At 41.7% G+C, this 22,049-nt stretch overlaps 1 protein-coding gene across 1 annotated transcript in view; it reads left to right on the top strand.

The window, feature by feature from the left end:
• LOC104937969 (peripheral plasma membrane protein CASK) overlaps positions 1-22,049 on the top strand; it is a 135,906-nt gene that overhangs the window by 80,320 nt on the left and 33,537 nt on the right. The window contains exons 14-22 of the mRNA XM_027282238.1: positions 3,245-3,322; positions 10,509-10,556; positions 13,009-13,089; positions 16,399-16,587; positions 16,716-16,794; positions 17,172-17,257; positions 17,410-17,478; positions 19,248-19,316; positions 20,050-20,085. Coding sequence (XP_027138039.1) covers positions 3,245-3,322; positions 10,509-10,556; positions 13,009-13,089; positions 16,399-16,587; positions 16,716-16,794; positions 17,172-17,257; positions 17,410-17,478; positions 19,248-19,316; positions 20,050-20,085 — 735 coding nt within the window. The remainder of the gene's footprint in view (positions 1-3,244; positions 3,323-10,508; positions 10,557-13,008; positions 13,090-16,398; positions 16,588-16,715; positions 16,795-17,171; positions 17,258-17,409; positions 17,479-19,247; positions 19,317-20,049; positions 20,086-22,049) is intronic.

Here is a 22,049-nt window from a genome sequence, read left to right as displayed (position 1 = left end):
CTTTCATATGGCATTGAAATTGATCATCTAATAGTCTTTCCACAGAATCCTCTTCTGTCTGACCATTTTTTAATAACCTTTGAGTTCATACTACCGGACTATAAGCCTTTGTGTAGAAGCTTCTACAGCAGATGTTTATCTGATAGTGCTGTAGCCAAATTTAAGGAACGTGACTTCCTTCAGCATTGAGTTCAATGCCATGTCTAACTGTAACAGAGGACTTGTCTACTTCCTTTACCACTCACAAATAGATCATCTTGTTGATATATTACACGGCTCATTACGGACAACTCTAGACTCTATTGCACCTCTGAAAAAGAAGATAATAAACAAAGAAGGCTAGCACCATGGTATAGCCCGCCGCAGACTCGTAAATTAAACAAGCAAGAGCACGTAAATCTGAACGCAAATGGCGTGCCACTAAACTGGAAGAATCTCATCTAGTCTGGCAAGATATCTCAAACATACAGGAGGCTCTCCGTAATGCCAGGCAGCCTACTACTCTTCATAATAGAGGAGAATAAGAACAACCCCAGGTTTCTCTTCAGACTGTAGCCAGACTAACAGGAATCACAGCTCTACTGAACCATCTATTCCTTTAGGTCTAAGTAGCAATGACTTCTGAGCTTCTTTTATGATAAGATTTATAACTATTAGACAAAATCCATCCTTCTTGCCCTCAACAGGCATTGATCTGCATTCTGATACAGCAAGTTTGGAAACAGCTGTAAAACCTGATATGTATTTAACTGTTTTTCTCCCCATCGACCTTCATCAAATAACTTTAATCATTTCTGCAGCTAAGCCGTCAACCTGTCTCTTAGACTCCATCCCAACCAGGCTGCTCAAGGATGTTTTACCTGTAGTTAGTAATTCATTATTGGTATGATTAATCTGTCTTTATTTCATGGTTATGTACCACAGTCCTTTAGGGGCTGTAATTAAACCTCTTCTTAAAAGCCCACTCTAGACCCAGAGTGTCTTAGCCAACTACAGACCGATATCGAACCTTCCCTTTCTGTCCAAGATACTTGAGAAAGCTGTAGCTAATCAGCTGTGTGACTTTCTCCATAACAATAGTCTATTTGAGGATTTTCAGTCAGGATTTAGAGTGCCTCATAGCACAGAGACCGCATTAGTCAAGTTACAATGACCTCCTAATGGCAATCAGACAAAGGACTCATCTCTGTATTGTCCTGTTAGATCTTAGTGCTGCATTTGAAACCTTGACCATCAAATTCTTTTACAGAGACTGGAACATCAAATTGGCATCAAAGGAAACCGCCCTAAGTGGTTTAAATCGTATTTTTTAGATAATCTCAGTTTGTTCACGTCAATGATGAATCTCCATGCATACCAAAGTTGTCATGGAGTCCATAAGGTTCTGTACTTGGACCACTTCTATTCAGTTTATATATGCTTCCTTTAGGGAACATTATTAGGAATCACTCTATCAGTTTTTATTGTTATGCTGACGACACCCAATTATATTTATCGATCAAGCCTGATGCAACCAATCAGTTAACTAAACTCCAAGCATGCCTTAAGGATATAAAAAATTGGATGACCTACAATTTTTTGATGTTAAATTCAGACAAAACTGAAGTTCTTGTAATTGGACCCAAACACCTCAGGAACTCTCTTTCTAGAGACTTAGTTACTTTAGATGGGATCACCCTGGCCTCCAGCTCCACTGTAAAGAATCTTGGAGTTGTTTTTGATCAGGATTTGTCCTTTAACGTCCACATAAAACAAAATTTCGAGGACTGCATTCTTCCACTTACGTAACATCGCTAAAATCAGACGCATTGTCTCTCAGGCGGATGCGAGAAAAAACTAGTCCATGCATTTGTTACTGCAAGGCTGGACTATTGTAACTCTTTGTTATCAGGCTGCTCTAATAAGTCTCTTAGGACTTTGCAGTTAATTCAGAATGCTGCTGCACGTGTTCTGACAGGAACCAAGATCAGAGATTACATCTCTCCCATTTTGGCTTCCTTGCATTGGCTACCTATTAAATCTAGAATAGAATTTAAAATTCTTCTCCTTACTTACAAAGCTCTTCATGGTCAGGCACATCATATCTAAAAGAGCTCATAATACCTTACTACCCCTCTAGAACACTGCGCTCTCAGGACGCTGGGTTCCTTGTGGTTCCTATAGTTTCCAAAAGTAGATTGGGAGCCAGAGCTTTCAGCTATCAGGCTTGTCTTCTGTGGAACAAACTACCTTTCTGGGTTCGGGAGGCAGACACGGTCAACACTTTTAAGAATAGACTTAAGACTTTCCTTTTTGATAAAGCTTATAGTTAGGGCTGGCTCAGGTCATACCTTAGTTATGCTGCCATAGGATTAGACTGCCAGGGGACTCCACCCCCCACCTAGGGTTATGCCTAGCCAGGCACGGTATTGATTGAAGATGCAGTCACATCTCCCTTACCGAAAAAACCCTCTCTCTCGCTCGTCTCTCTCTCATCTACTCTCTCTCTCTCTCTCTCTCTCCCTCTCTCTCTCTCCCTCCCTACCCTCCCTACCTCTCTCCTCTCTCTCCTCTCCTCTCTCTCCCTCTCTCGCTCTCTCTCTCTCTCTCTCTCTCTCTCTCTCTCTCTCTCTCTCTCTCTCTCTCTCCATCTGTGGACATGTCTCGTTAATGCATGTTACTAACCAAACTTCCCCGGAGTTTCTGTGCTCTGTCGTCCAGCAGGTTCTCATGGATCGTGGCTGCTGCTGTGATCCTGCACGATCATCATTTTTATCATTTATTGTGATTCATTGTCATTTTATCATTCATTGTAATTGTACAATATGTTTGTGTTGATTTGTCCTGTACACGTGACATCCATTGCACGTCTGTCCGTCCTGGGAGAGGGATCCCTCCTCTGTGGCTCTTCCTGAGGTTTCTTCCACATTTTTTCCCTGTTAAAGGTTTTTTGTGGGCAAGTTTTTCCTCACTCGAACCGAGGGTCTAAGGACAGAGGGTGTCACTCCCTGTACAGATTGTAAAGCCCTCTGAGGCAAATGTACTTTGTGACTTTGGGCTATACAAATAAAATTGATTTGATTTGATTTTGTTAAATGAGAAAAGGGGTTAGTAGAAGGGCGTGTATCTAAAGGAAGGAATTACGTTGTAATAGAAAATTGAAGTCTCATCTGACAAACTGGATTATCATGCTGACCTCAGAGCAGAACTCTGATCACAGTTTCGCCAGCTGACTGACTGATTGATTTGTATTTTTTATTTTCAGCTCTACGATAAGATCAACACTAAGTCATCCCCACAGATCAGAAACCCCCCCAGTGATGCCGTGCAGAGAGCCAAAGAGGTGAAGAAGCACACACACACACACGTCTGCATTAACACATATGTGATGTGTGATAACAAAGAATTTAATATGCTGTAAACACATGTTGTTGGCCTCTCTCTTGACTTCTGACAGTGCTCAGCCTGTATTAATTCTTCTGGCCTCTTGCTTACTAAAGCTCTAACTCTTTGCTGCTGTGGAACTTTCTGCTCACCTGCTCACTTCATTTAGAGAAGCCATTCTCTGTGTGGGGTGGGGTCTGGGAACAACCAGAGGCCTCCCAGATGTGTCCTGAGTGGCCTCAGCGAAGTTGGAAATACTTAAACTATAATTTTATTACTTAGAATTTATCCTCAGTAAAAATCATGTGACATTCGCTCTGCTTATTTGTCAGATGTGGCTAGGGCAGGAGCAAGAAGGTAAAACAGGAAGAAGGTCCTGTGTTCTGGACTAACATATGGAATTTAACATTTTACATTTAACAATTTAGCAATGGTAAAGTTGGCTTTTGTTCATAGCCGTGGTGATGATCCAGGCCAGGCAAAATTCTACCAACAGAATTCCCAATGTACTTCAAGGAATTGAAGGAATGGTGCAGCTTCACACTTTGCAAAGAAGACGTGCTGCCTTCAGCCAGAGATTCAGATACTGGAAGATGAAGGATGGAGACCACTTCCTCTCAAGGGTCTCAATGTGATTGCCTTGATCCCCACCTGAATGACTGTGCTCACACCTGCCCAGACAAATAACCAAGGGGTCCAATTTAACCCAACAATTTGATCCACTTTGACCAGATACAAGCAGGGTGAGGGTGACCTCAGCCCTGCTTGCCTGATCAAATTCAGGTCCTTTGTTTGTCCTGTCATAGTGAAGTAAAACATAAAATATTACTCTAAAATGTTGTGAAGTTAAAGTCTAATGTGGCATGAAGAGTAAATACTCAGTTAAAGTACTTCAGATATGTATTTAAACGCAGTACTTGAGTAAATGTACTGTAGGTCCTGGAGCCCACACCATCTTGGCCAGAACAAAGGCCAGACCATGATGCTTTGAGGCAGTGGACTAACTGCTACACTGAAATGATATTGACTTAGACTAGGGGTGTCAAAGATGCGGCCCGTGGGCCACATACGGCCCGCCTAGCTTTTTCATCCGGCCCGCGGCCCAATAGTTGACGAGTGTCGTAGGCACTTGTCAACTATTGGGCCTATTGTTCTTCTGCATGTTTCATGGTATTATTATTCATTTTCCGCCCTTTTTCAAACATTAATGCGGCCCGCAGCGGTGAGAGGACCCCAACAAATTATATATCAAAACGTGCGTCTTGATCCCGAATCGAAAAATTTCCCATAGGGAATGAATGGGGAGGCCCGAAAAAAAATACATTTCAACAGACATTTTCAACAATGAACTGCTCTGGCATACTTTCACCGAGAGACTTCATTTAAACTTTAAAATGTAGGTATGCTTGCCTTCTCTTTAGGGATTCACTACACTCGTCGACAGCTTTTACCGTTTTTTAACTATCAAGGCTCAAAGTTGAGCAGGTTTTTAGTCAAATTTCTGGGTTTATAATGGGTGTGTATGTGGCGGAATGTTTGTGCTAGAGTGGTTGACATCATCAGCTAGAGTGAGGAGCAGGGAGAAAAATCAGTGAAAAAATAAAACGGATTCGACTACCGTGGCCTCAAATGAACCACTACATACAGTACACAATTTATACATAGAAACGTAGGAAAATTTGTCGTCTTACTCACATTCGCCTGCTAAAACTGTCAGATGTATCGTTTTGGCGGGAAACGCAAAGATGCAACCCCCCATTCACAGCCCATAGACTGCCATGTTAAAAAGGCGGGAAATTTTCTGGAGGAAAGCAGAAGTAACCTTTCTCTGAATTGCTCTTAAGGGCACATTTCTTCACTTATCGACACAAAACAAATATGTAGACGTTCAGGAAGGGCACAGGATGCCCCCAGTGATTTCGGTTCAATGATTGGAAATACGGTTTGGCCAGAGATCCCTCCTCCTCCTTTCTCTCTCTCTCTGGCTACGTTTACACGTAGCCGGGTATGTTGAGAAACGAATATTTCCCTCCCTCCGTTTTCCAAAATAACATCGTGTACATAGCATCGTTTTCAAAAAAGTCAACCCGCATAAATACGCCATCGAGCGCCGTCATAACTACGCCAAGCCTGTGGGTGGCAGTGTAGGAAGAAGGCGAATCCTCTGCAAGCCAATCAGAATAATGCTTCCATGAGCATCGTCATAGCAACAAGTAAACATTGGTCGCACTTTTGGCGCATCCGCTGCCTAAAACTCCGTTTATCTCAATTTACACGCAAACGCAAAACCGGAGTTTTCCAGAATCTCCACTCTCACCGGAGTTTTTAGAAAGATTTGTTTTCAGAGGCGAATTCACCGTTTGCGTGTAAAAGATAGGTACAAACGAAGGGAAATATCTCCGTTTTTAAAAAATACCCATGTACGTGTAAACAGGGCCTCTGTCAGGATTTCCAACTGAAGTTCCAACTGACAACAGTTGCAGCAGCCCAGTGGCCATTTGAGCAGTTATTGGCTTAATTTGAACTTGTCTGTGTAAAATGGCAGACAGAGACAGCAGAGCAGCTAGCACATTAGCGCTACCTGTAAAGACATGCTAACTGCTAACATTAGTGGCCAATTGTAAAATTAGTGCAAATGGTAATTGCTAGCACGTCAACGCTAGCAATTACTATTAGCCATTAATAACCAAATACATGCTATCTGTTAATATGCTAATGCTAACATGCTACTGTTAATTAGCATTAGCCACTAAGAATGAAATAAATGCTAATGCCAACATGTTAATGGTAATTGTTAGCCGTCTGCGCTAACAATTAACATTTGCCTCTACGAATTAAATACATGATCATTGATAATATGCTAATGATAACATGTTAATGTTAATTAGCATAAGCCACTAAGAATTAAATACACGCTAATGCCAAAATGTTAATGTTAATTGTTAGCCGTCTGCGTTAGCAATTAACATTAGCCACTAAGAATTAAATACATGATCATGGCTAACATGTTAATGTTAACATGCTAATGCTAATTAACATTAGCCACTAGGAATTAAGTACATGCTACTTGCTAACATGTTAATGCTAACATGCGTGTCAGTGCTAGCAATTAGCATTAGCCACTAAGAATTAAATACATGCTCATGTTAACATGCAAAAGATAACGTGCTAATGATAATTGCTAGTGCGTTGTCTGTCTAAAATGACAGACAATGACAGCAGAGCAGCTAGTGCGTTAACAATTAACATTGGCCATTAAGTATTAAATAAATGTTAATGTTAACATGTTAATGCTAACCTGGTAATGGTAACCTGCTAATGCTTATTGATTTTTATTAGCCATTAAGAATTAAATACATGCTCATTGCTAACATGTTAATGATAGCACGCTAATGTTAACTGCTAGCACGTTAATGCTAGCCACTCATTTTCAGTCACTAAGAATACATGCTAATTGCTCACAGCAGAGCAGCTGTAAAGACATGCTAACTGGTAACATTAGCGGCCAATGCTAAAATTAATGCAAATGCTAACATACTAATTAACATTAGCAACTAAAAATTTAAGACATGGTAATTGTTAACACGCTAATGTTAATTGCTAGCGCGGAAGCGCTAGCTGCTCCTGTGTCTAAATAAACATGTTAATAATTACTATTTGAGGTGTGCTTTTTGACTACAGACCCCCGGCAACACCCCACTCTTCACTCTCAAAATTTCTGCAGGAATTTTCTAGTTTTTTTTATAATATCGTGACGCACTGCTGTGCCGCGCAGTGCTGTGCGCGCCGGTTAGCTTAACACCGCATGTGTAGCCGTGGCTCACTAGAGCGGCCACTCATGAAGGCTTGGTTCTCTGAGAGCAGGTAGCGGACACTTTGTTTCAATCTTGACACCCTCGTTGGAAAAATGTCGCTGTCGAAAAAGAGAAAGGTGGACACTGAGTGTCGGATCTTCCAGGAAAAATGGACTAATTCGTATTTTTTCACGGAGATGAATGGGAAAGCTATGTGTCTGGTGTGCATGCAGCAAGTGGCTGTGCTAAAGGAATACAATCTTAAACGCCACTACGAGAGTCGGCAAGTTCGGTAAAGTTGGAAAGATATTCACAGATTCGGACTTCCGGGATCAATAAGTAAGAGGCGAAACGTTCAAACACAAATGATGCCTCTTTCACATCGTAATAGCATATACTACAAGCTACAAGAACCAAAAACCCGTCCTCCGAGCTGGACGCATAATATTGACTACGAGCAGCCAGCGGCCCGACGAGTGCGCAGGAAGCATCTGCAAATTTCAGTTCCAAGAGAGACGCTGCAAACAAAATTCAATAACTCCACTGTTATACAGTATTATGACTCCAAAATCACTCCACACATCAACAGTCCCCTCATGGTCATACTACAACAGCTGTTCTGGAAAAATATAATTTTCCATAATTTTGGTGAATTTTTATTGAAAATAATAATCAATAACTCCACTGTTATACAGTATGGAGACTTCAAAATCACTCCACACATCAACAGTCTCCTCATGGTCATACTACAACAGCTGTTTTGGAAAAATATGCTTTTTTATTATTTTTGGGAGACTGGAGGTTTAACTTGGCTTTGATTTCTGTCATTGATGTAACCTGGAACATTTCTTACTGTCAGGCCGGGACTCAATGGGGACTCAGATGCAGAGTTTGGCAGACAGCTGTTTTATTCAGGTCGACAATATCCTCGACTGAGTGAGGCTATAAAAAAGGCCTAAACTAGAGGAAACAAAAAATCACTCCAAAGGAGGAAAAAACACTGAACTACTCTAAATAAAGATAAACAAAATCAAAATCACTCTCAACGAGGAACAACAAAAGGCTATGACTACTCTTATTAAAGATTAACAAAATCAAAATCACTCACAACGAGGAACAACAAAAGGCTTTAACTTAAGACATTAACTTAAGACGCTCAAAAACGAGGCTGAAAACACACTAGGCTAAATACAAAGAAACAAAAGGACTAGACTAAGAAGTACAACAGAAAATCACTCATACGAGGTAGAAAAACAAAAGAACACTAGAGCTATGATGCTGTGACTGTGGGCTATGGAAAAAGGGCTTTGGTGCACGCTACGAAAGACGAAACACTTCGGCACGGGACAAAGGGAGACGCAGACAATATATACACAAGGTAATGGGGAACAGGTGGAAACAATCAGGGCGGGGAAGACAATCAGACCGGTGACACACGAGGAAGGGCAAGTGACCTGAAACGAGAGGAGAGTTATCTTTCAAAATAAAACAGGAAATGACAAGACATAACAAAAACCCAGCTTGACCTCACCGCGGTGTGACACTTACATATTTTTTTTATTGTTCAAAGCTATATTGTTAAAATAATCCAAGCGCATGCCTTCCATGTCATCTGCTTGCTCTGCTATGAGCTCTGCTGTGAGATATGACAAACATTGAGCCTTGGGTTGTTACTTTTTATTTTATTGAAGAAAAATTCTTTAAATAAAAAAGATTTTGTATTGCACTTGTTTTTAGCACATTTTTTTATCTATATATTTTTTTATATTTTCAAATTTATGCAGTGATTTTTGTGCTCCGGCCCCCTTGAGCTCATATATAGTTGTATGCGACCCCTGGACCAAAATGAGTTTTACACCCCTGACTTAGACAATAAGAGAGAGAGATTGAATTATTCAATTATTTATATTCAGTTATTGAGTCCTCTGTGATCTTCCTCTCCATCTCAAGTGACCTCTTTGGGGTTATTTGTTCATGATCCAATTTTCGTGATTCAGGCCCATTGTCAGAGCAGCTGTTTTGATAAAGATCTCTGGCTTCTGTGTTTGACCTTCCTCATTAGAGATGCTGCAGTGTGTTTGTGCTGTAACTGTGTGGTTTGGCTTTCTTACAGAGTTGTGTTTTGATCTCCAGAGTTTAACACTGACTATGATGAATTCACATACACAGTTTGGGGTTATGTGTTTACCTCTCAAGGAGGGCGCACACTGGACCTTCAGTTTAAATAAGGAGCGTGAAAGAAGCAGGAATGTGTGGAGGCAATTGTGGAACAGTGGTGTGCATTGTGAGTGTATCTACATGCCCCTGTGTATGCTGACAGCTCATGTTGTGTGCTTTGTTTAGGGAGCAGTTAAAAAAGTCTGAACAGTGAGGGAGTGGGTGAGGTCTGGCGTCTTAAATCCCTGCTCTGTTAAGACAGGGAAAGCCATTTAGGGGAGCCGAGCTCTGTTTTATGTGGCTTTGGTTCATGTCAGAGAGACTTAGTTAATTAACGCAGCCCTGGTACACTGTGTCCTGAGTTCAAGTCTGCTTAAAGAGTGTGGTTCACATTTTACTACTTAAATCAGTCTTGATGGATCAAGAGTTGTTAAAGGATCCACAACAGGTGCAACACTGTTTGCTTTTAGTCCCATGCAGACCTTTTGTCTTCTGTGTGGTTTAACACTTAGACACTATATTCACTAGATACTATGCTCTTTTAACCAGACCAGGGCCTTGCTGTATTTTTCAAGTGTCTCAGAGTGGGAAGTTTGGCCTGGTCAGTCTTAATTTCCAGGTGTGATGCAAATTTGGTCCTGTTTTTAAAAGCAGGAATGAACTGCTCCAGGATTTAGGAGAGCTTAGGTTTGTCTTCACCTCTTACTGGTTAGAGTTGGGGCTAGGTTGTATGTTTAGGGACTGCCCTCCTTCTCCTCTTCAGTTCTTTCTTCACCGTTTCACTCTGGCTGACACTGAAATGCCCCCAACCAATTAGACTGCAGCCTCCAGTGTTTCTGGCCAGGGCAACAATAAGATGCTTAAAACTTCAAGTAACTTCAAATAAGATACTTAAAACTTCAACAAAGGTTTGCTCTGACTGCACTAATAATTACCTCAAAACTTACTGAACAAGTTCTGTTAGTGTTGGAACCAATCTTTCTTGGGAGTGAAGTTATCTGCTTTGCTTGTTGATACTAATCTCACAAACTGCCCTGATTCACAGCCCATTCTGTATGGCTGGCATTAATTAAAGGCAGGGGTGGAGCTTCACTTTCCTCTGACTCTATTACTAAACTTTCACCTATCAGCTCTCGAAAAAAGGACAGTTGACAGCTTGTGTAACTCTTCTTCCTGTGTCTTCCTCCACTTAAGAGTTCCTCCCAAGATGAAGCAAGAGGCGCTTTGAAACATCTGGAATATGTAAGCCTCAAGACCTCAACACACCACTGCCATGTTGACAATACTAATGAGTAGAGCATAAGGCAGAACTGAAGGTGGTTTGGACTGAGGGCCATGAAGGTCACTGCTGTATAACAGCTTCCTATTCCTGTATGTTCAAAATCTACTGGTGTGACTCAAAAAACACTTTGTCTAGATTAATGTATTCACAATACTTAACATAACACATCTGACATCCAGACATACACAACAAGAGACACAGCTGCTCTACATTTACATTACATTTAGTCATTTAGCTGATACTTTTATCCAAAGTGACTTACAGAGAAGGGAACAATCAAGGTACAGTGTGATAAGAAAGCATTAGTGCAGCAGTAAGTGCTGTGACAATTCTTAAAGGGGTAGATTTACCATGTCCAGTTGCTGGTAGTGCTAGGAGAGGGGGTACTCTCTTCAGGAGTTAGGCCCCTGCTCTGGTGGGAACTGGTAGCGCGTTCCACCAGCGTGGAACAACAGACGAGAGTCTGGATTGCCTTGAACGAAGGGGTGGCAGAGCCAGGCGTTGGAGGGACACAACGTTTGTGAGGTAACATATGTCTGTATAAGGACGTTCAAGTAGGTAGATTTTTCTGATGTTGCAAACTGCAGAGCGGCACGACTGGGTAACTGAGGTGACATGCAAGACACAGGGAGTCAATCTTGAAGTTGATGTCATGGTGTATAGTAGGTCTGGCTGGGAGGACCAGCAGGTCAGTTTTTGATAGGTTCAGCTGGAGGTGGTGTGTCTTCATCCATGTGGAGATGTCTAAGAGGCATTCGGAGACCTGTGCAGAGACTGAGGGGTCCTCAAGAGGAAATGACAGATAGAGCTGAGTGTCATCTGCATAGCAGTGATAGGAAAAGCCACGTGAGCAGATAATTGGACCCAGTGAGGGGGTGTAGATAGCAAATAGAAGGGCCCCCAGCACCAAGCCCTGGGGCACCCCTGTGGTGAGAGGTGGACAACTGTCCAAGCCAGGATACACTTAACACGTGCTCTGTGAGGTAGGATTCAAACTAAGAAAGAGCTGAACTAGAGATGCCTATGTAGTAGACATGTAGTAGGACTGCTACATGTTGCAGTGTTAGGAGTCGGGTAGAGAGTGAGTTGGTCAGAGAATTAGCTGCTGATTGCTGACACTTTTCCTGTAAAAAAATGATGCAAAGGTATCAGCGGTAAGGCTGGTAGGAGGAGGAGGCAGAGGATTGAGTAGTGATTTGAAAAGAGAGAAAAGTTTACGAGTGTCAGTGAAAAGCAGTTTTTGCAGCAGTGACGCTGGTTGAGAACGAGGATAAGAGAGTGTCTGGTAGCTTTTGAAGTCATCGGCTAGTTTGGATCTGAACCATTTTCTTTCAGCAGCTCTCTCATTCAACCATAATTTACCCACTCTTAAAGAAGTGAAATGAAGTGAAAGCTACATCCCCTAACCTCAGATAAGATTGGATGGATAGCTCAGATCCTCAATATGGATATTGGATAATATTTATGAGCAAGAACAGCACTATGTTTATATTTATTCCTTTTTTTTTACATTCTTAACATTCTTTTAAAGCTTACTTTATGACTTTCTGCAGTCCTGCCAGCATTTTTCAATAATTTACTGTCTTTGTATTGATCCAGTTCACCGTGAGGGACGACATAAAATGATGAGGGCAACAGGTTTCTAGTAAGGAGTGACATTACCCTAGTCTTTACACTTACACTACACAGATGGTTCTTTAGTAGAGCTTCCATTATTTTATATGGGCAACTGTTTTGTTCTGCGCTATATGCCATTTGCTTCACATATTTAGAGGTGAGACTGCTGTCTAGCCAAATTCCCAGGTATTCATAAGATTGCACAGTTTCCATTTTACAACCATTACCTGCATGAATGGCAGATAAATGTAAACTGGATTTCTAAATACTTGAGAATGAAGTACATTTTGTCTTGTGAGCATTCAGTAAAAGTTTATGAGAGATAGTAGCATATGGTTTTAATATGCGGACATGTGCTGTGTCCTGAGCACAACAAATAAATCTGATTATAAATCTGATCAGGCTTACTTAAGGAAGAGAGTGCATCAGAACTGAACAATGCCGGTTTCAGTGGTGCTCACAGACCCCCTCAGAGGCCTCACCTCTACAATGTCACATTTACCAGCCAGGCACAACATAACTGGAGCTGACATCAAACCAAGTCACGTCAAAAGGGCAGGAGGAGGGGCAAAGTCTTGACTGGCTTCCTTGACTCGTTGAGCGCCGTTTAATGTTGGTCTTACTGGCTGTGGAGTTGTAGGAGGCAGTTTGAGAGGGGACTGTGAGGTTGTTTGGGTCGCTCTCTAAATGCGGTCCGAGGTTTGTGCAGTATGTATGTGCGATTGGTGTAAAGAAGAGCTCCTGTGGCTTAAAACAAACTCTTGTGATGCTTTTTCTCTTTCTACGGTTCTGCAGGTACTGGAAGAGATCTCCTGCTACCCAGAGAACCATGAAGCTAAAGAACTCAGACGGATACTGACCCAGCCACATTTTATGGTGAGTCAAGAAAACACCCACAACTGAGGCCCTAACTCTCATGCCTGTCAGGCAGGTGCAGGAGGCCTCTTTACAAACACTCAGAAGTGCTGATGATACTGGTTAGATGTAACACAACCAAAACCAGTATGAGGTTAGAAATGTGTTTTATGTCATACTGTCTGTTGTCGAGAAGTTGCTGAAGTCATAGGTCAATAGTGAGGTCAGGAGGGAAGAAAGTGTTCAGGAGCCTCTGATGTCTTATGCTGTATTATTTGTTGACGCTTGGCCAAGGAGAACTAGAGACACTCTCAAAGTTCATCAGAAGTGCCTGAGTCGGTCTCACATTCTGACAAACTCGTGATGGTGTATCGACTTTAAACACAAAGATCACACCCCAAATACTATACGCCCAGAATTAGTCACAGAGAATGTCTTTACTCTTGGAGGTGTTATTGTCAACATATTCTAGTCTGGGGACACAGATGTCAGAACGTCAGATTGGAACATCAACGGCAAGCTATCTATTATGTCTAGGAAGGCAGGAATAGGTCTCTTCGACCCTGGCCACCACAGTGTTGAGATAGACTGGCACCTACTGTTCTCAATCAAAGCCAAACAAATAATACTGATGAGGACCTCGAGGCCCACACAAGACCTGTGTAACCTAAGGATAGAAAATTCCATAACACTGTCAGCTAGAGCAAGTGGTTTCAGCTTAACTTCTAACTTCACCAATGACTGTGGTGAACATATGTACAAAGTCACAGTGTTTTGTATTTGTTTACATTTGCTTTTTGAATTGATGAGTGGTAAGGGTTAATCGAGTCGAGGAAAAGTCCTTCTAGAGCTGTCAGCAGCCTACCCTGCTAATCCTATCACATTCATTTGTCTGTCTCTGATCAGTGGCCTGCTCAGATAGACAGACCAACAGAGAGGAAGTGAATGTGATCAAAGTGAAATCATGATTGACAAGCAGTCATTAAAGAAAATGGAAGGAGAGGGAGCAGCCTGTAAAATGAATGAATGAAGAATGAGAAAGGAGGGGAGGTGTGGATGGAGGTCAGTAAGGCGTGTCTGATGCCATATGTTGTGTTGGGTCAGAGGCCTGGATCCCTCATAACGCTACAAGAGCGTAAACTGACGTAGGAATGGAGGAAAAGAGGCACCACTGTGTTCTACATTCCAACGAGTTTAATTTCGAGTGAAGTGCAGACAACTCCAGAGCAGCTGTATGAGGAGTGTGTGTTCTGTTTGTGAGGATTTGCTTCTTTCTGAGAGCAAGTTGAGAAGATCAATAAAATTTCTGTTGTGTGCATTATGTACAGAGGTAAAGCCAAGGGGGCTAGTCTATTTTAACTTAGTGGGAAACAGCAAGTCTGTCTCTGTCCAAATGTAACAAAGTCGATCTATCAGCATCGCTACAGATCACTAACTAACACAGTGTACCATGTTTACTGTAGTGGTAATGTAGTGGTACTGATATTCTTAGTTGACTGGCAGAAAGAAAACAAATATATGTGTTTCCCAAAATGTCAAACTATTCCTATTTCCTGTTCTTCCAACAGTTAATTCATCCATTTTCAACAGTAGTGCTGGTTGCCTGGCCAAGGATTCAAAGTATCAAAGTTTAAGTTGAATTTAATATTCTTGTACAAGAAGGAGCGTTTAACAGTGCAACACACAAGAGGGTTACAGAGGAAAGGCTCCCTGAGGAGCACTATCAATAGGTTCTTATACATTGTTCAAAAATGGGCTGTCTCTGACACCTCCCCACTGATACAGATAACGTCATAACATTCCTTTGGTTGGTTTTCTGCTCAATAATAAGCACTCTATTAACCATCCACATGGTACTCCCATAGCCTGTCTCCCCTGTCCTTATACCACTAATTTATAACTGTCCCTCCCTACCACCCTAAGTAAATCAGAGGCCAACTAAGGGAGGTATGCGAGACAAAGAACAGGACAGACACACACTATCTCTATAAGACATCTGCACCCCAGTATAATCCTAATTTTTATAACAATCCAAGTAATAGTTCCAGCACCTAAAGTGTTGCATTTCTCTTTGTGTTTGGATTCATCAACAAAAACAACAGTTTCACCATAACATCCATTCTAGTTTCAGTCATATCACATGATCAGTTACAGTGTTGACATGGATTTATACATTTAATTAAAATGACTAAAGGATCAACATCATCTCACCAGAAGATCCACTGAATGCTTAAATTAATGAGATGTTTAAAATAGTTAGTAGGCAGATTTTTAACCTTACCTAACTTAACATAAAGACTTCTTCCAGTCTTTATGCTAAGTTAAACTAAACACCCGCTGCTTAACGGACAATCATCAGTGGTATTGATCTCCTGTTGATGTAACTTTAGTATTAGAATTTTTAATATTAAAATAAGATATTTAAGTTTAGGATAACTGCAATGCTATCCTGTAGTTTTACTCATTCTCACCCTGAACTGTTTGAAATCTCCCTTAGCAGTTTGTCTCGCTCTATGGCTTGAGTATGTTCTTGTGACTTTTTGAAATGACTTTTTCTTTTTTCAACTATGAAGAACAGATCTGTGGGACATCATGGTATCTTTCATTTGAAAACCCCTGATCACAGATCTGTTCATGTTGGAGGTTGTTTTCAACAGTTTTTCTTATCAGTGAACTCGACTGGTGCATCTGATAATCATAAAATCTTTACCTCATCCTTGCCTTCTGTCGTAGTCCCATCTCACTTATCTTTACTTTTACTGATTTACTTTCTTGTTTTCACACGCTCACTCAAGCACACCCACACAGGATTAGTTATCTCTTTAACCCTGTCCTCATTAGAGCACAGTTTGTCCCCCCCACACACACACATACACACACACACACAAACACTCTCACACAACCTTAACTTCCTCTGTGTCTTGAAACATTGTTCCTTTTGTGTGTGATGCAGTTTGACATGGAGACGCTACTATTGCTTTCATGTCTCTGCCTCTCTGATCTGCTCTCCTTCCTCTGGGGTGTGCGTGCGTGCGTGCGTGCGTGCGTGCGTGCGTGCGTGCGTGCGTGTGATGCTGAGGGAAGACAGTGACAGATTTCTCCTTTGTTGAGGTTTGATTGCTGTCTTCTGAAGTTCAGATTAGTTTGTTGAAGTGCCACTCAGAGCCCTCTGTGGCTGTCAGAAGAGCAGAGTTGAACACTGTGGGTGTGAGGCACCAGCCTCCTCTGCTTTGTTTGAGTCCCACAGTCTCAGACTCATACATATACGTAATGTTACAATATTGATTTCATATTCATGAGCCAGGCTTCACTCTATGTGTGTGTCTACAGGCCTTGTTGCAGGCCCATGACGTGGTCGCCCACGAGGTTTACAGTGATGAGGCTCTGCGGGTGACCCCTCCACCCACCTCACCCTACTTGAACGGAGACTCCCCAGAGAGCACCAACGGAGACATGGACCTGGAGAATGTCACCAGAGTCCGGCTGGTCCAGTTCCAGAAGAACACAGATGAGCCAATGGTACACACCTGAACAGATTTGCTGTACTCACTCACACATTTCCACTGAGCAGCTTATTGTTAAGACCTTCTGCACTTCATCATCCACTGGTTCCAGATTTGCACGTGTTTGTGTGTTAATTTATGCAGGGTATCACGTTGAAGATGAATGACTCAAACCACTGTATCGTTGCAAGGATTATGCACGGGGGAATGATCCACAGACAAGGTACACTTTATCCTTTTCACAACTGACATTTATGCTGCGGATTCCTACTGCAGATTGCAGCCCACTCCACTCACCCTCCTGTTCAAACTATATAGGAGAAACTAGAGTAACAGTAAAATGGGTAAAAAACACGGAAGGCCTTATCTTGAGTCAGTGTTTGGTTTGTCTGTTCAGAGCTACTGTAGAAACATGGCAGACATTGTTCAGCCATGCATCCACATTGCCAGACATTTCAACAGCTGCTGCTGAGGTTGAAGGCAGCACTTGGTCTGTTGTTTCATGGTGACTGTAGCATACAGTTTAAATTTGTGACGGTTAAAAGTCAACAGAGGCTGATGACACTTTGACCTCTCTGTCTTTTTCTCTTTTCTTGTCAGGAACGTTGCATGTAGGAGATGAGATCAGGGAGATCAATGGTATCAGTGTGGCAAACCAGACTGTTGAGCAGCTGCAGAAGATGCTGGTAATTGTGTGTATGCATGCGTGTTAGTACATTCTTCAGTTTATTTCTATATGACTGTGTTACTCACCAAAATGTCAAGAAGAGAAGACCAACCTTAACCTTAACCCTCAATGTGTGTGTGTGCATGTGCGTGTGTGTGTGTGTGTCCACAGAGGGAGATGCGAGGCAGCATCACATTCAAAATAGTGCCAAGCTACCGGACGCAGGGCTCTTCATGTGAGGTAACATCTCTTCCTCTTTTTCTTCCTCCCCCTTGCTGCTAATTGTAAGCTCCTGATCTGATTACTAACTGCTCGCCTGGTTACTGAGCATGTGTGTGTGTAACCCAAGTATGGTGTGTATGGGGTGTGCTGTTCTGTGTGTGTGTGTGTGTGTGTGTGTGTGTGTGTGTGTGTGTTTTCCTGTATTTTGCTGGGGCTGGGTCAGATATTCAGCACACCAATTTCACAACCAAGATACCGGAACCTCCATCTCTCCCTCTCTGATCCAAGAATGAGCCACACCTCTCTGTGTGACCGCGTCCTGCTCCTGCCTGCAGACCAACCACCACAACTGTACATACACTCACACACGACAGGGTCGGACAAAATAATAGAAACACCTTGCAATTCAATATCTGTACAGTCAATACAAGCATACCAAAGCTCCATGTTTGGATTTCCTTAAGAGTTGTGTGTTCAAACAGTCAGATGTATTCATTTATACAAATTTAAACTCTCAAATCAGGAGGACATATATATTGTGTAGAGTGTATGTACATATATTACAAAAGACTTTTGGAACAGCTTCAGAAAGAACCATCAAGTTGAAGGTGCACTAATCAATCGATACACAAAGCATATATTATTTAACATGATTTTTATTTATATAGCAAAGAGCACAAAGAGCTTTCCAGTGGAAAGAAAGAAAAGAATAAATATAGAGTACTATAAATACTGCAGAATCAAAGGAGAAGAAACCAGCCATTCCCAAACCAAAACAATATCAGTATCCCAAAACAAAGCGGAGGAAGTTCTAAACTGAGACAGCTGTAAATTAAAAGCTTTAAGGCTCCTTGTCACACACTCCAGAACAGTCAAGAGGCTAAACCAGGGGATCCAAGAGGCTTTTGGGGACAGAAAGGAATTTCCTTATGTAATCTGGCACCTCGATATGTAAAACCTTCTATGTAATTAGTTAGATTATTTTAAAATGGATTGAAAAAGATTTTAAAAACAGTGCCAAAGGTTCCAAAACTGGAATGATATGGTCATTGTGGTTCTCTTTATTTAGCATGAAACTCAGTGCTGTTGCCACTCAACAGAACTCTTATTTTGAAAAGTCAGACGTACAGACCCCAGGCCTCTTTTGGATTTTGTCCGTTTTTGTTTTTGCTTTTTTTATCTGCAGGATGAGAAAAAATGACCAAATCTAAATTGGTCTGTAACCAAGATAATATATATTTTCACTTTTTATTTATTTCTTTACAATCTCTCTAGTCCTCTCTTTTTGCTGCAGTACATTAGAGTGCAGTGGTAAATGAATGCATTATATTTGAGATTAATCCATAAACATTTATTAATTTTAATTTGAACTCTTCTGCTGCTCCAGCACACTCACACACACACACATACACACGCACACACACACACACACACACACACACACACACACACACACCTCTGTAAGATATTGAGGTGCGATGGTCTGTGTTAGGGATGACCTCATGGTCTCGGCTCCAGAAGAGTATGTGATGTTAGTCTACCGCCCCCCTGTGGTGATGTAAGGATGTGCAGGCTGGAGGATTGCCGATGTTGTCACACGAGTCTTGTTGACACATTTCGTTACGTCAACACTTTGGTGGGTGTCTGTTGTGTTCTACAAATGTACTCTCTCCATCACCCATTGTTATTGGCCAGTGTGTGTTGTGTGGGCCCCAAGTTCATGAATGTTTGTGTGAGATTTGTATGTGTGGTGGCTGTGCGCTGCTGACCTGTGTGTCTTATTTCAGAAAGAGTCCCCCACCATCTCCAGGCAGTCCCCTGCCAATGGCCACTCCAGCATTAACAGTTCTATCTTGGTAAGGACCCCCACCCCCAGAAAACCCCTACAGAAAGACCCACAACCATTTTGGTGCGTCTCGTTTGTCAAGTTGACGTGTCATGGTATTTTTACATGTCCGTATGTTTCCGTCAGTTGTTCCGTTTGTCCGTTCAGATGTCCGTTGATCATGGGTCATTTTTGTTTCATTTTGACTTGTGATTGTTGTAGTAGTAGAGTTAGCAGTAGGCATGTTGTACTGTTGATCTCCTGAGTGGATCCTGTGTAATTCTCCCAGTTCATCTGTTTGAGCAAAACACCCACACATCCGATATCTCTGTTAACAAATTGGTGTGCCTCATAAAGCCTGCTGCGTGCTGTGCCTCACCGCTGACACAACACACTCGTCCTCCCATGGTCACAGTGGTGCAGGGGACACACTCCAGGCTCCTGTCGTGCATAACACTAAATCTGATCAGGCCCTGCAGTTCCTTTGTTTTTCTATTAAGGCTCCAGACAGACACTGTGGTCGTGCTGGTGCCACAGCTGCTTTGCTTGTTCTTTGCTTGCTCGGTTGCTCCACAGCCAGCTCTGCTTTAACAGATGAGAATTACTCCTGTTTCTCACTCTCTACAGTTAGACTGCAGATGAATGTGCATGCATGGTTTAAGTCTCTCTTCAAGTTCTCTTTGAAAGGATATCTAATGCTAATGTTTTAGTGTTTGTATGTTGGTTAACCATGTCTTCCTGTCATCAATGGTTTACTTCCACAGGACCTGCCATCCACCATTCAACCCAAGGGTCGACAGGTGAATAAAAGTTACTTATTCCCTCAACTGTACTCACTAGCTCCTTATACATCCCTACTCTTTATACACAAGTCTGTGTCCTGATCTCTCCCTAACCTTCTTTTCAGCGTCACTTAAACTCATCTGTATAGTTTGGATTGATTTACAAGATGATTGTTTGGTTCAGACTGGCCTCTGACTGATCACTCATGATGTCCAGGTCTGACCTAGTTTTAAACCTTTAAAGAAATGTATTCATGCCAGAATTCAGGCTGTTCATTTGACTGATTAGAGATGTTTCTCTTCAAGTTCATGAGGAAAACGCACACACACACACTCTCTCTCTCTCTCTCTCTCTCTCTCTCTCTCTCCCTCCTATCCTTTTGTCTTTATCTGTATTCTTTAACCACCACACCTCCACAGACAGAGTGAGCAGCCATACTGCAGTGGTCACTTCTGTAGTTGATTATTTGGTTTTAAGGTCGGTTGAATAGTGAGAGAACACCAGCAAATGGCAGCAGCATGATGCTCCACACATTAACAGTCCAGCTCTCACACATCAGAGTTGATAGGACATCTGCTTGGGTGGACTGCAGTGACCAATTATTTTCCCAGTTAATTAATCTTAATCTTTTATTTAAGCTAGTACCAGAGAATGTTCAAAAGTTTTGAAAGTATTATTTGATGATCAAAATAGTTGTAGTAGTGTTAATGCCCAATAGAACAGTACTCTACTTTGATCCAGTGTGATCTGATGTTTCCAGAGTCAGGTTTGGTGTCTAAGAATTGAGAGTAGTTGGAGATGAAGAACCCCTCACACTGAACCAACATGAGTGACAACTGTTGTGTTCTAAGTATGACAGTGTAGCACCTCATCTAAACTGTGTGTTTGGTAATAATGGCACAGGCATTGTTTAACCCTGTAGAGCCCAGAGACCCCCCATGTCCCCTCCCCAGTCAGATATTTCATGTCCATTGCAGCAGCAGTGAGTCATATGAGATGACCTTTACCACAAGACTAAACAACTAAAAATTTGTGCTAGCATAACAATGTTCCATCATGTCATTCCATCAGTCTTTCTGTGTCTGCCCCTTCCTGACACACACATCTGTGTGTTTGAAGTAATCAATATTACTCACCCCAAATCATACTGCCTCACTTTTTGAATGTTATGAGATGAACTATCAGCAAAGTGGCATCAGGGCCCAGTATTTCAAACGTGATCTGACAGGATTAAATCTAGATCTAATCTGAAAACTGGGTATTTCAACACAGATCCAGATAATCCTGATCCTGAAGATCAGGATTCTGCTCTGGTAATCCAATCCTCCCTTGAATCCTGATAAAAAGGCTGATTTGGGTATTTCAAAAGTTAAGGCAGCTATCTGGATCAACTTGATACCAAGATTTCAGGATCATTTGGATCCCACCTCAGAGGTGGATTTCACTTAGATTGACAAAGTCTCAGCTCAGCTTCTCCTGGATATTGTTAGTCAAGCTGCACATTGAAGCACTTTCAGTTTTTTCATCCTTCTGATTAAATGAAGACAAATTTGATTTAGCTTAATGCACTTTTAAAATGTTTGTAAATAGCTTGAATGTGATTGTGAAACATGCATCAATGTATTTCAGTGTTTGTGTACAAACTGATTATTTTACATCATCAAATCAGATGCTATTTTGCTATAAATGACCATAATTATGTTCAGTGAGAGCCTTCTATATAAGGCAGAAATCAGATTAAATGTTTCTAATCGTGTCACTGACCAAGCTATATACCATGAAAGAAATGCAGTTACAATTTCAAGCAGTTTCAAGCACTTTATTCAAAATCCAATAACTTGAAAACCTTGAATGTATCAATACAATGAAAGCGTTTCCAAGGATTTTCAGCACTCATAGCTCATGCCTTTAATAGCTGAGCAGTCCATGGCTGTGAGTGGACTCTGAAAGCAGAAGACAGAGAAGCTGTATGAGTATATCT

Source organism: Larimichthys crocea, chromosome IX, assembly GCF_000972845.2.
Source record: "Larimichthys crocea isolate SSNF chromosome IX, L_crocea_2.0, whole genome shotgun sequence".
NCBI lineage: Eukaryota > Metazoa > Chordata > Actinopteri > Sciaenidae > Larimichthys > Larimichthys crocea.
The sequence above is the reverse complement of the archived record's forward strand: the minus strand, read 5'-3'. Positions and strand labels throughout refer to the sequence as shown.